Genomic DNA, 15,140 nt, shown 5'->3' with positions numbered 1-15,140 from the left:
TAAAAATGTTTTACTTTTTTGCTTTTTAAATTCTCTTAATCTGAAATTCCCAAGTCTCATCTTCTTCCTTATTGGGTTTGGTTTGTAGTAACATAAAGAACTAACTCCTCTCCTTTTTCTGCAAAGGGGAAACATTTTGTGGAGATAATTTTTAAGGACAGACATTTCTTTGATTTCCTTTTCACAACACTTTAGGTAAGATTTCAGAGGAATATCAGGCCTTATCTAGTCCAGTCTATATCTTAGAAGGGATCCCCTTTTGACCATTGCACAAAGCAGCTTTTGTTTGATGACTTCCAGATAAGGAGTTCCATTTTGGACATGTATAATTTAAAATACCATATGAAAATATTCAGATCAAAATGCCCAGCAGTCAGTGGATGATATAGAAGTGGAGTTCAGGAAACATATGAGGGATAGAGGCATAGATTTAGCAGTAATCTGCAGTAGAAGTGATTGTTGGAATGAGGGGTTGGGAGGTAGTGAGGTTGATGGGGAACTAATGAGGTCATAAAGAGAAGGAAGAGGGCCCATAGAGGAGCTATTTCATACACCTAGGATTGTGACAGAAACTAAGAAGGAAAGGTCAGAGGTAGTAGAAGAACCAGGAAAGAGCATTGTCCAGAGGGAGGAGGACTTTCCAACAGGGATTGTCCGCGGTGTCAAAAGCAATAAAAAAATTCAAGGAGGATAAGAACTGAGAAAAGCCCATGAGATTTAGTTGTTTGTAGAGAGCCAATTCAGTTGAATAGTAGGAGAGGGAAGTTACATTGTAGGGGGTTGACAAGTAAATGGAATGCAACTAATATGGGTAGCTTTTCCCTAAAATCTGTCTGTGAAAAGGTGAAGAAATATAGGACAATTACTTTTAAAATGATGGGGGAGTAAAGGGGTCAAGTGAGGTGTCTGGTGTTATTTGTTTTGTTTGTTTTCATTTTTAAGAACAGAGGAGATGTGGGCATAGCTGTAGGCAATAGAGAAGGAACTAGTGGACAAAGAGAGATTATAGATCAGTGGGGCAAAGATAATCAAAGAGGCAGAGATAGTATCATAGGCATAAGTAGAGGAGTTGGTTTTAGAAAGAAGATCCAAGCCTTAGATACAAGAGAAAAAGAGGAGAGAATGTGAGGCGATAGAGATATTTTAATGTATAGAATAGTCAAAAAGAGGGAATTCATAATGAATTGCTTTTTTTTTTTTCCCCTCAGAATAAAGTATGAAGTGAGTTTACTCTGTTGAGGGAGAAGGAGGTAGGGGGACTGACTAGGTGATATAGAAAGCTTGAATGGAAAAGAGAAGGTTTGAAATAGCTGCTGTGGGATACAAAATCAGTCAGAGAAAGATAAAATGATTGTCTTGCAATAGTGAGATCCCAGTCAAGATTGGATAACATATCACTAACACAGCATAGTTGGAAGACTTTCTTTAGTGTGACATTTGACAGCCCTTGCAAGGAGCAATGGAGAAGGTGGATGGTGGGAGGACAACACAGGGTTGAGGTCTGTCAAAGCATGAGTGGCAGTAGGACAAAGTGGGAAGACTTTTAAATTTGAATTGATTAATTATAGGAGCAGGACTACAAAAGTGAGGCCAGAACAAAGGTGCTAGACCGGGAAAGTAGGGAGAGGTGGAGTCAGTGGAGGTTCTGGTGAGGATTACAGGACAGATTTAGGAGTGAGTCAGAAGGACAGATAGAATTTTAGGGGCTTGTGGTTTGCCTCCTCTTTCTGACTTCCCATCTTTTTAATTTCTAGCACATTGTTCATTAGAGAGCAGATAATATCGTGCTGGAGTGGGTCAGGTAAATGTGCTTCCATAAAGAACTAAGAGCTGTGGTTCATAGGGCTTATCCTTTGAGAAGACTTTTCCCTTTCCTTTAGGCAAAGAAATTAGGCAATCTGGCAGTCAACATGACATCTAGTAAAAAACAATGCTGAAAGATGATAAACATTGTAGATTGTATTTTTGTACTGTTGATGTCTTTCTGGATCGGTCCAATCCAATTATTTTGGAAATTAATTTGAAAAAGTAACCTGAACTGTTTGATCTAGTAATTACTAGACTCAAAGGAAACCAAAGACAGAAAAAAAGGTCCAATATATACCAAATATCGACAGAATTAGGGAGAGAGAATGATTGAACATCTTCATAGCAATTACTGCCTCTCATAAACACATAGTCTCTATCCCAATTTATTGGAACTTGTCCTATTTAACAGACATTTCTAGCATAAATCAGAGGGCTCTTGAAATTTAAAATATTCTTCCACCCCCTGAAAAACTTTAATTTAGATTTAGTAATTTAAAAATTGAAAGAATTTTTATATTTAAGTTCAAATGAAGTTGTGTGCTGTTTTGATTGTCCTCCTTGGACTTATATTAGGCATTATAATGCAGAAATTTTCCCAGGGAGAGTAATTGTGCTCTGGTGATTAGAAAGTTTATATGCTTTCCTAAAAAAAAATCTAACTTATATTATTTGACTGAACAGTTCGTTGGCCTTTTCTTTTGTATCTAAATGTCATTATACCTATCTTTTGTAGAAGAGCAGATAAATTTCCTGGTTTGGTTTTGTGTGTGTGTGTGTGTGTGTGTGTGTGTGTGTGTGTAATTGCACTTGAACTTCAACTTTTCAAATGTGTTTTGCTTGTGTGTGACATTATACCCACAGATAACTTTGTTTAGTGCCACTGCTTCTCTGTTTTGATGAGCATTCTTCTGTCTTACTAGAGAGATGCAGAGTCAAGAGGCAACATGGTACAGTGAAAAGAGCATAGGACTAAGTAAAGACAAGATAGTGAATTCTAGACTTGACTTTCCCATTTAACTAGCTCTGTTCCTTGGGCAACTCACTCTCTGCACCTGTTTCCTAATTTCCGAGTTACGTCTAAAACAGTTTTCCCTGCATATCTCAAGGTTGTTGTGAGGAGAGTACTTTATTTTCAAAGTGCACTATTATGAGAACAATGACTTAGATGATTTCATGATCTCTTTATTGTGGGTTTTCTTTCTACAAGTACTGATCCCAACTGCTCCACTTTTGAATAATTATATTACAAAAGATAGCATTCATACAGCAGCTAGTAGAAGAAAGCAATGCTGTTATTTGAACAAAATCAAAATTTCCTACTGCTTAAAAAACAAGAACATATCTGTATTTAGGATATTGAGAGAGTTTTTTTTTAAAGGTTATCAAAGAAAGTGAACTTGGTTTATTATGGAACTATATAAAGATACTTGATCTGTGAGTTCTAATTATTAATGAAAAAACACATTAAATATTAAATTTCTTAAAATTTCTCTTGACATTCCTTTATAATGTCTTTTATTATCAATGAATTATAAAAATAGCCTTTTCAAGTTTATATTAATCAGTATTTAGGATATTAGAACATTTTGTTTTTAAATGAAGTGTATTTTGTAGCAAATAAACTCCCTTACTACCTACTACATATGTTGGGTTTTTTGTTTTTTTGGTGAAAACTGTTTTGTAAACTATAAAATGCCACATAATTGTGAACTATTTTAGTATCTTAAGACTGTCTTATGTCATTAACTTTTTAAAACAGGGAAGTGAGATTAGGAAGAAATGGTGTAGAAGAAATCAAACGACATCTCTTCTTCAAAAATGATCAGTGGGCTTGGGAAACTCTTCGAGATAGTAAGTTATCACACCCTATCCTACCCTATCACATGAATATGCATGTACACACAGATAAATTTTTATTTTAAAAAATTTACTTTCCTCTTGGTGTGTATATTTTTTCTGTCTACTTAAAAATAAATAACCCAAATGTTATGTACGTCAATACCATTTCATATTTTGAGAGAGATCATTAAAAGCAGGAAAATGTGCTCTTCTGTAATACCAGGGTGGCAACAAAGAAGGCACTAACCTGCAACTTCTGCTGGCATTAAAATGATGTTCATAAGTCACATGTTTCTATATTGCCTGTGTAACCTAGACAATGAGAAAAACATGTTCCTCAAAATTTTTTGTGATGCATTATTTATTTTTATGCTAAAACCTATTCAAGTAGGGATATGGGCTAACTGCTGATTTCATTGATATAGGGAACGCCTGGGAGTGGGAGAGTACCTCCCCTAATGCTAGTCCTGCGTTCTCTGGAACTTAGAGCCTAAGAGAATTGCCAAGAGCCTAGCTTCTTAAACTGTGGGGTTGTGATCCCTATATGGGGTTGGGTAACTAAATTGTGTCATGAAAAATTTGGCCACAGTGAAAGGTTGTATATAACGATTTTATTTACCTATATACCCGGGATCATGTATAAAAGTTCGTGGGCGAAAAGGAATTGTGAGTGGAAAAAGGTGAAGAAGCCTTGACCTAGAAGAATAAGAAGTGTACATGATTTCCTCTAGGGTCATGCAGCCAGTATATGTTAGGCAGGATTTGAACCCAGCCTTTGTGGTCTTCAGGCCAGCTATCTTTCTACTATACTATTATGGCTGCCTCTCGTTGCTAATCGGAACAAAATATGGTCTATAGAGTTATTTGTTTAAGTGGAATTGTTAATTGCCCTTAGTAATACATTTTATAAACTAAACAAAAATTAGAGCTCCAGTGACGAAAAAGACTAGAGTAAATATTGGCAAAACAACAGAGACCATTTTTTAGAGTAAAGTAATAATACTTTGGCTAGAGAAGTAGGTATAGAGAGATTTATCATTATGATGGTTTCTTATTTAGGGAATGTCAAAAGAAGGTAAGATTTTGGTTTCATCTACCCTGTTCCCCTCCCCTAAGGAGGGAAAAGTATTTTTGGGACATGTCATCTTGACACTGCAGTAGAAAAAGATAAATAAAGCAATGAATTGTAAAGGAAGAGAGCTGGTAAATGATAAATTGATTCAGTGCTTCAGTTTGAGCTGTTGCAGCATTTTTCCATAAAGCAGCTGGACAGCAATGTTAATGGAGAGATAAGTATAATAGGAAATCAGCATGCCATCACCCCAAGATATAGCCTAGTAGTGAGGAAGTTCCATGTATGTAATTAATTGTGATGTCTGTATATATATGAAGTAGGCAGGGCTTTCTGACAAATTTAACTGGCCTCTGATCAAAAAGCTTTAGCTGTAATTAGGAGGCTTATTAGTAGGTTTAATGATTAGTCATAAAAAAAATTGGGGAAAGAAAAGGAAAAGTTTGAATTTCCAAAGTGAAAGCTTAAATTGTTTTACTGTAGTATTTTGGTACATAGTTGGTACTCTTGAAAAGTTTAAATAGTTTATTATTTTGGTGTACTAAATGATCCTCTGTGTTTCAAAGACTACTATGCAGGGTATTTTTTTTGTGGATGTTAGTAAACTTTCCTATTTATCTAGCTTTTAAAAGTACTTTTAATCTGTGAGGTTTTCTCAAAAAGGAGCTCTCTCCAGCAATTGCATTTTTGCCTTTTAATGGACATTGTGATCGTTTTTTACTTAGCCCTTTGGTCTTTGGTCTGGTGGTTGAGGGAAAAAAAAAGATGAAATTTGCCATCTTTCATTCTTTCATTCTGCTTTGATGACCTCTTCCATTCATGATGGCTTTGGGTATAATGTGGCTATCTGGATTTTTCAGAGTTGCATTATAATAACTTTTACTGTTCCCATTTCTTCTGTCAAATAAGAATAGAGATTAGAAAAAAGGTTTTTCTGTATGTGTAATGTTGTATAGTAAACATGAAGAAACTTATTACCTAGTGAAAGCTACAAGAGAAGCAATGTGGCCAGAAGGGTGGTGTTATCACCCATGCTAGATGGGGGATGCAAACTCCTGGAAGGAAGGAGGGACTGTTGGATTTTGTATCTTCCTCAGAGCCTAACAGTACATTGCACATAAGAAATGCATAATACATGTTTGAATGTGGAATGGATAAGAGATGCTAAAATGGGTTTTAAAAATATGTGTGTTTATATATTTTGGACATGGCTACTGAGTAGATTTGTTTTGCTTAAGTATACTTATTTATTTATTACAAGGTTCCCTTCTCTCCCCCACTTTTAATTGGAATGGGGTTAGCATAAGAGGGACTATTGAAACATTTTTAAAAATTAAAAAAGAGAACAGAAGGAAGTTCAGAAGCAAGCACAGACAAACAAGACAGTTCTAAAGTAACTTTGTATTCTTTATTAAAGTGATTTTTTAAAAAGTGGTATAATATGAAGATTCGTGGTGGTGTTTACATATTTCCTTTTTCTTGAATTCTACTGGGCATGGTGGGAATTGGTAAGAGTTTTTTTGGTGTTTAATGTTCAGAATAAAAACATCTAAAATGCTAGTTCTATTTATATTAGTTAACTTTTTTTTTTTTTCATTTTTAAGTTTGATATTTGCCCTATGTAAGGGCCAAAATTCTAAGATGAGGGAAAGTTAATTGGGGGCAGCCCACCGTAATATTGGGGGTAAGGAAGGAGATTAACAGCCTTTTTCAAAAACAAACAAAACAAACAAAACAGGGGGGTTTATTAACAAGAACAAATGTAAAACACAAGTGAGATTAGTAGAACTAGGACAAGGGAAAAAGGGACTAGGGAATAGGGGAAGGAAAACAATATGACCTGAAAATCACCCAACTGGACTCAGCTGTTCCCAAAGAGCAAAATGGCTGCACCCTGTCTTTCTCCCTCTCACACACCAGAATGGAGAATCCTCTTCCCTTCTCCTTCCCAGGAAACCCCGGCCATCCGCACACAGCCATGGCAACCCAGATTGGGCAGTCCAATGACTGCCCTCACTGGGCTTCTAGTCAATTTAAATTTTGTCAGGCTCATCTAGGTGTTGGGTCATGTGTGATAACTGAGGCTGCAGCGTCATGGCAAAAGGCTACAGCCAGTGGGGTGGAGCACCATGCCTGCCATGGTAGGTGGGCTGAGTGCCCTCAGGGCTTCTAATTTTAGCCAAAGATGGGGGCATTAGAAATCTCAAATCACAATTAATTCTTTATACCTAATAAGGAGCTTCTATGAGTTGAAGATTGGCAAAAGTCCCTGGGAAAATTTTGCAGCTTTGATAAAAGCAGTTAGAAATGAAGTCAACAAAAAGCAAAACAAAACTTTTGTAAAATAGTATTTTATTTTTCCGCAGTTACATGCCAAGACAATTTTTAGCATTCATTTTCATAAGATTGGGGGCGGGGCGGTGAGGCAATTGGGGTTAAGTGACTTGCTCAGGGTCACACAGCTAGTGTCAAGTGTCTGAGGCCGAATTTGAACTCAGGTCCTCCTGAATCTAGGGCCAGTGCTTTATCCCCTGCGCCATCTAGCTGCCGCCATAAGATTTTTTTTTTTGGTGAGGCAGTCGGGGTTAAGTGACTTGCCCAGTGTCACACAGCTAGTAAGTGTCAAGTGTCTGAGACCGGATTTGAACTCAGGTCCTCCTAAATCCAGGGCCAGTGCTCTATCCACTGCGCCACCTAGCTGCCCCAATCTGCATTCAGAAGACAGTGAGTTCTTTATCTAGCTGTGAATAACATTTTCCATTGTGAGTCCCTTGTGCTTTTCTTGGATCATTTGCGTTGCTGAGAAAAGCTATGTTGTTCATAGTTGATCATCACACAATGTTGCTGATACTGTGTACACTGTTTTCCTGGCTCTGCTCATTTCATTTGGCTCCAGTTTATACAAGTTTTTTCAGGTTTTTCTGAAATCTGCCTGTTGATCCTTTCTTTCTTTCTTTCTTTCTTTCTTTCTTTCTTTCTTTCTTTCTTTCTTTCTTTCTTTCTTTCTTTCTTTCTTTCTTTCTTTCTTTCTTTCTTTCTTTCTGCTGATCATTTCTTATTGCACAATAGTACTCCATTACGTTTATATACCACAGCTTATTCAGCCATTCTGTAATTGATGGGTATCCCCTCTATTTCCAGTATTTCGCCACCATGAAAAGGGCTGCTTTAAATATTTTTGCACAGTAGGTCCTTTTCCCTTTTTTATGATCTCTTTGAGATACAGACATAGTAGTGGTATCACTGGATCAAAGGGTATGCACAGCAAAACAAAACTTTCAAAATATGAGTATATGTGAAAGAGGAATAAGCAATAGATTAGTTCAGAAATAATTTTAAAGAATGTGTTATATGGGAAAGAATAGTGGAAAGGAAGAAATATTGACATGCGTATCATACACTTTTACCCTTGAATAAGTTGTATCAAAAAGTTACTTTTATTTACAATTACTTACACTATTTTTGTTCTTCAATTGTTTCGGTTTTGTCTGATTCTTTGTGACCCCATTTGGGGTTTTCTTGGCAAAGATACTGGAGTGGTTTGTCATTTCCTTCTCCAGTTCATTTTTTTTTTTTTTTTGTGAGGCAATTGGGGTTAAGTGACTTGTCCAGGGTCACACAGCTAGTAAGTGTTAAGTGTCTGAGGCTGGATTTGAACTCAGGTCCTCCTGAATCCAGGGCTGGTGCTCTATCCACTGCACCACCTAGCTGCCCCTCTCCAGTTCATTTTATAGATGAAGAGACTAAGGTAGACAAGGTTAAATGATTTGCCCAGGGTCCCATAGCTAGTAAATGCCTGAGGTCAGATTTGAACCAGGGTCTTCTTTATTCCAGGCCCAGCTCACTATGCATTCATTGCATCACCTTGCTGCCCATTACACTATGAGGAAATGTAACAAATAACACCACATTTAAATAGTCACTCTTTTTGAGTATAGGGTGGTTGTAGGCCAGGTCTGACCAGGCTGAGATGGTGGTTTAGGTTTGAGATGCTAATAAAATAAGACATTAGTAGTATATCTTGACAATTAGCAAAAAAAAAAAAAAAAAGTTTACTTAACTATAACCAAAGGAGATTTACTTAGCCATAGTAGGGTAAGGACTTTCAGAGCAGAAAAAGGAAGGATATTAATTAAGGATACATTCAATTGAGTTGAGCATAGTTTCCTGGTGTTAGTTATGCTATTGGTCTGCCTATTTGAAGCCACAGAGACTTGTGGATTTTTTTTTATGAAAGTGACCAGGGAGCTGTCTTAATGGCTTGAGTCTTAATCCACTGATTAAGTTAACCAATTAACTCCCAAGTACAGGTTTGTTTCTTTTGGTTGGGGGGTGTGAAGGCAGTGAGGGTTAAGTGACTTGCCCAAGGTCACACAGCTAGTAAATGTCAAGCGTCGATGAGACCGGATTTGAACTCAGGTCCTCCTGAATCCAGGGCTGATGTGAGTACAGTTTTAAGTGTCTTTTCAGGAAAAGAACTAACCAATCCCACAGTGTTGAGGAACTGATATATATCACTGCTGCCACACAGGAAATCCACTTATTTTTCTGAAAACCAATTTTTTTTTTAACTAAGGTTCTTAAGGGCATGGAACATTTAGTGTATTGTAAGACCACAAGGCCTCCCAAAGCAGAAGTATCTTTCTGAATGTTTCAATTAAGCTTGAGGAAGGAATCTTATAATCATAATTATACTTTAAGAACGATGAAGTTTGTCATGATGAATGTCATTTGATCTGTACCAAGAAGAGGACATACTAATAACATCCTGAAAATGCACACAATTTCTTATGATCTCATGTAATAAGAATGGATTAATTACTTCTAAAGTATTGGGTAACAGCAAGATTACCTTCTATAATGGAATGGTTAGGTGGTAGAGCTACTAGGTGGTTTACCAGAAAAAGTGCTGGGCCTGGAGTCAAGGAAGACCTGGCATTAGGCATATACTAGATGTCACCTAACATCTGTTCGGTTTTAGTTTCCTCACCTATAAAATGAGGATAATAATAGCAACTACCTCTCAGGGTTGTTTCGAGGATCAAATGAGATAATAATTGTATAACTATTATATAAATGTTAGCTATTATTATTAGTTATCAGATGTAAGGAATGGAAGTTAAAGATAAAATCTATTTATAATTACTACACATATGATGGCAAAACAATTTTATTATGCTCATGGATTAATCCTGAGACTTGTACAACCTCAAATAACTTAGAAAAAATGAAACTTTGAGTAATTTGAATTGATTCTTTGTTTCATTATTTTACTTTTTAGCCAAGTAACTAATTTTCTTTTATTGTAGCTGTTGCACCTGTTGTACCTGATCTCAGTAGTGACATTGATACTAGTAATTTTGATGACTTAGAAGACGACAAGGGAGATGAAGAAACATTCCCTATTCCAAAAGCTTTTGTTGGCAATCAGCTACCTTTTGTAGGATTTACATATTATAGTAATCGTAGGTAAGTATTCTGAAAAGTGTTATTAGCAGAAATAGGAATAGCAAAATCATCATTTGATAGATGATTTTAATAATACTTCAGATCGGGAAACTGTTTTAGTAACATTAAGTCTACCTATCTTTTCAAGAAAAGCTACAGCATTTTCTATTTAATTTCTTTCATGTTATTACATGGTTAGTGAAACTCTCATTGCCTTTCAGAAAGTCCTTTATGAGTTACATAGTATATATGGTTTTCCTCAAATTTAAGCATTATATGTTTTATAGCTAAAATTTTAAAATGTATGGTTAAATTTCACATCCAGATTAAATCTTAGAATAACAGAAACCTAATGTTCTGCTATCATTAAATCAGTACCATCAAAAAAAAACCCATAGTTATTAGCATTTAGGGATACATCTTTAAATCTAGTTAAAGAGCAAGCCTTTTTTCTTTATTCTACTAGAATGTGTTATTGATTTGATTGCTTAACTGTTCTAATGGTAGGATTAGCCTACTTAGTATTGAACAAACCTAAACTTTGGTTAATTAAATATTTGAAACTTAAATCAGTTAACATGGACATTTAATGCTTGTTTCAAAACACCAAGGCAACTTACTATAACTGCAGAAGAAGTACCAGAATTGTATAAATAAGGGGAAGTGTAAAAACACATTGTCCTTAGTGTTCCTTTAAGCCTTAGTTTTTCTCACTTGTACATAGCATTAAAGAATATACCCAAGAATGTCCTTACAAGGTGAGGTGTTGTAGTAGAAGTAGCACTGAATTGGGTAGTCAGAAAGTCTGGGTTTTGATCTCAGTTGACTGTGACCTGGAGCTAAATAATTTTCCCTCTGTAGGCTTCAGTTTTCTCATATAAAATGAATTTACTTGGACTGAATAGGATTTAAAATTCTTTTGCAGTTCTCATTCTATGATTGAAAAGTTGCAAAGTTTAGGCCTTCTGAGAAATAAATAAGTAATTAGCATAATACTAAGACATTTCACTTATGGACAACAACATTTACTGAAACCCTAAACCTTCTTATTTTAAAAACTTTTCTGATCAGAGGAACTATCTAACGTAGTGCCATGTATCTCTTTCTTTCTTTCTTTCTTTCTTTCTTTCTTTCTTTCTTTCTTTCTTTCTTTCTTTCTTTCTTTCTTTCTTTCTTTCTTTCTTTTTTTGGTGATGCAATTGGGGTTAAGTGACTTACCCAGGGTCACACAGCTAGTACGTGTCAAGTGTCTGAGGCCGGATTTAAACTCAGGTCCTCCTGAATTCCAGGGCTGGTGCTCTATCTACTTCGCCACCTAGCTGCCCTGCCACCTATCTATTTCAACAGAGGAGGCTAAAAAACCTTTTATTTTTCCTTGGAAACTTCCTAAATTCCTTATTTATAGCCATAATACGAGATTTCTCATTTTTGACCTGCATCTTTTTGTAAAAGATACCAAATCCTCTTCATGTCTGTCTTAGAAAAATGAGAAAATAAACTGACAGTGCATATATCTTCTAATAATGAAATCCATAAGATTAATATTGGCTTTTTTTGGAGTTACAATGCCAAATAAATGACTAAACCTCATTTTGGTAGTTTGTAAGAAAACTATCCCACATTAAAACATAGACAACAGAACTTTAAAAAAGTAATCTTTTTTCTAATACGCACAATATTCTCTTGATAAATGCTGTCTTCTGGTTTTGGTGAATTTACCACTGGTGATGGGAAGTAGCTATAATTCAAAAATTACATAGTCCTTTATTTCTTTGGAAGTATCCTTTGTAAGTATTCTCCTTCCTCCCTTGGCTTATGTAATTTTTTTAGCAATATTATACCTTATCCTTGAGTTCTCCCAAAGCTACTAACAAGAAAAAAAATGAACTGAGGGTCTCATTTCCAAAAACTATGGAAAGCAGGACACATTTTACCTATATAGTATATAGTGTTTTGTACTTCTTCCTCAGCCAAGTGGCTGTTAGCTTTGCTTAAAATGAAAGCTAGTTGGGGCAGCTAAGTGGCGCAGTGGATAGAGCACCAGCCCTGGAGTCAAGAGTACCTGAGTTCAAATCCAGCCTCAGACACTTAACACTTTCTAGCTGTGTGACCCTGGGCAAGTCACTTAACCCCATTTGCCTCACTAAAAAAAAAAAATAAATAAATGAAATGAAATGAAAGCTAGTCTCTCTCATTGAAGAGAAGGTAAAAAAAACTCAGGTGCTTTTCCACTTTCCAGATCATCAGGAGGGATACAGTGCTCTTAAAAATATAGAAATACTTCAGTGTAAAAACAAGAAGAAAAGAGTATTAACATCCAAATGAGAATCCTGTCCTGTGTCAGAATAGAAAGAGAACAAAAACTAGTGAACATTTAAACCTAAGGAACAGATATGAGACTCTTACTGAGGAGAGGAAATAGATCCTCTGCCTTGGTTTTTAATTTGTCTTTAATCTTGTTCTTCTTGAGAACTATCTTTACATGTAACGGAAAAAATAAAATACCTTATATGTAAAATTTAAAAAAAAAATCTTGTTCTTCTGCTTGAGGTCTTTAATATATTGTCTCAGAGAGCTATGCTTTGGCCCTATACAATTTAGCATGTTTAGCAGTGATTTGGATAAGAGTATAGATAATATACATATATCTACCAATGACAGAATCTAGATCACATAGCTAATGTATTGAATGACAGATACACATATCTATGTATATGTATGAGATACATATACATATCTTGACGTGCTAGAGTTTTGGACCACTTTTTTTTTTTTTTAAGTGAGGCAATTAGGGTTAAGTGACTTGCCCAGGGTCACACAGCTAGTAAGTGTTAAGTGTCTGAGGCCGGATTTGAACTCAGGTACTCCTGACTCCAGGGCCGGTACTCTATTGGACCACTTTTAATAAGATGAAAGTAGATGCTTTGGGGCTTCAAATTTCAACTTTACAAATTAAAATATATGGGACATATAGCCATAGAGAAGGTTCCAAATTGCATTCGTAGAGGGAGTTTTCTCACCTAGCAGTTTCCTGAAATAAGAAACTACAAGCCCAGTCTCTATTCCTAGTATATAAAAATACCCTTGGTATATAAAAATCTTTACAAAAACACATTCAGTGATTGATAGCATTGTTTTATTTGTCCTCTTGTCATATTTTATATTTATGTTGTATCAAGCAACATTGTAGATAGATGTTCACTAAATAAAGTCTGCCTATATTGATCAGATCTGTTAGTACCATGAAGTTTATTTTTTAAACCTCCTTCTCTCTGAAGTGAAATAGAGAATTGGAAAAGCCAGATACACTGTAATCAAGTCAAAAAAACTTTTACAACTGAATTGTGCCTGAACCTTCACCGTGAAAGCTGTGAATAGCACTCAGACAGAAAGTCTGATTGTTTTTCACTTTCCTTTATCTTTTGGAATTCCTAACTATTCTATTCTCCTCCAGAAAAATCCACTAAATGCACAAACAACACAGGGTCAGGAAAAAGGAGCCATTTTGGAAAAGAAGGAAGAAACTCAGTGCTTGTAACTTCTTTGCATTTTCCATACTCTATTTAAAACATTTTCTCCCTTGTTAATTGACTTAGAGAGACTGAGGTAAACTTATTTCATAGAATCTTAGAATTGGAGGAGACTGTTTAGAAGACATATAATCAACATCCCATTGTATATCGGGATCCTATCTGAATGATCCCTGATAGATTCTACATTAATATTTCCTGTGTCTCACAAAGCAACTACATTCCCTTTATGTATATCTTGCTATATTTGAAGTACCATTACATTACACCAACATTTGAGGATTTCAAGGGCTTTGACCTCTGCTTGATACTTCCAGAGTCACCCAGCAATTATTATTGTATAATTTTTTCCAAAATATTTGACATTCTGCAGCTTTGAGGTGTAACATTTAACATTCCCATACCGCCCCTTTCTACCTCCAAAGTTACAAAGAATAAGTAATACCTGAAAAAAAAAATGGCCTTAGTCCGAGGGTTTAAACAAGAAGTAATGATAAACTTTAAATAAAATGTTTATTATTAAAAAACCAACAACAACCAAGTAGCAGTGGAAATTTGTATTGTTTTATTGTTGCTGAGTGATAATAGATTGATAAAGCATTTCTTAAGGGGTTTACTATGTTGCCTGACACTGTGCTAACTCTGGCAATAGAAATCCAAAGAATATGAGACAGGTCCTCCTCCCCTCAAGGAACTTGTCTTCCAAGAGAAGACAGCATAAAAAGGGGAAGCTAGATACCAGAAGCACCATGATGGGTGTGTTGGGGAGATGGGATAGAATTGCTGTGAAAGCCAGTTTCTGGGCAAGATAAAGTAAAAAGTCAACTAATTGGATCTGGGAAAGTCAAAGAGAGTGTTCAGAACTGGGGGTCTAGAAGAGAAAGATTAAGAATAATAGCAAACAGCATGGTGAGATGATAGGAAGTGAGGAAAGGTAATCAATATCTTAATACCCATGATATTGATTTCAAATACTACTTTTAATTTTGGCGACTGATATATAAGGTGTTATTATGTTAAGTTTTCATTTTCATTTCTTTATCCTTACATTTGTTTTTATATAATGCCTTTAGCATAGTACTGAAAATGTGGTAGGTTCAATTCTTGATCACTGATACTGACTTTTAAAATAACCTTTAAAACCTTTCTTCCAATCCTCTCCCCTAGATATTTATCTGTATCTTCAGCAAATCCTAATGATAATAGAACCACTGCCAATGTGGATAAAAGCTTGGTATGTATTTCCTTATGATGATTATTAGTTGGCTTTAGTTCGGGGTGGAAGGTGGGAAGTACTATTTATATGGTTTAAGCGTGATCGAACATGAGTATGGTTATTGTTTTGTGGTTAGACAATTATTCAGTAAAAGTATGCTGTAGAATTTCTTTCCATGGCATCATTTTAATACTAGTAGTTTGGAATCTGACAAGTCTAATTCATT

The 15,140-nt window shown here is 35.6% G+C and overlaps 1 protein-coding gene across 1 annotated transcript in view; it reads left to right on the top strand.

The window, feature by feature from the left end:
* ROCK1 (Rho associated coiled-coil containing protein kinase 1) overlaps positions 1-15,140 on the top strand; it is a 132,028-nt gene that overhangs the window by 74,143 nt on the left and 42,745 nt on the right. Inside the window, 3 exon segments of the mRNA XM_043964625.1 lie at positions 3,569-3,660; positions 10,030-10,189; positions 14,866-14,932. Of these exon segments, the coding sequence (XP_043820560.1) occupies positions 3,569-3,660; positions 10,030-10,189; positions 14,866-14,932 (319 nt within the window).

This window comes from Dromiciops gliroides, chromosome 1, assembly GCF_019393635.1.
Source record: "Dromiciops gliroides isolate mDroGli1 chromosome 1, mDroGli1.pri, whole genome shotgun sequence".
Taxonomy (NCBI): Eukaryota; Metazoa; Chordata; class Mammalia; order Microbiotheria; family Microbiotheriidae; genus Dromiciops; species Dromiciops gliroides.
This window is presented reverse-complemented; position numbering and strand designations above follow the sequence as displayed.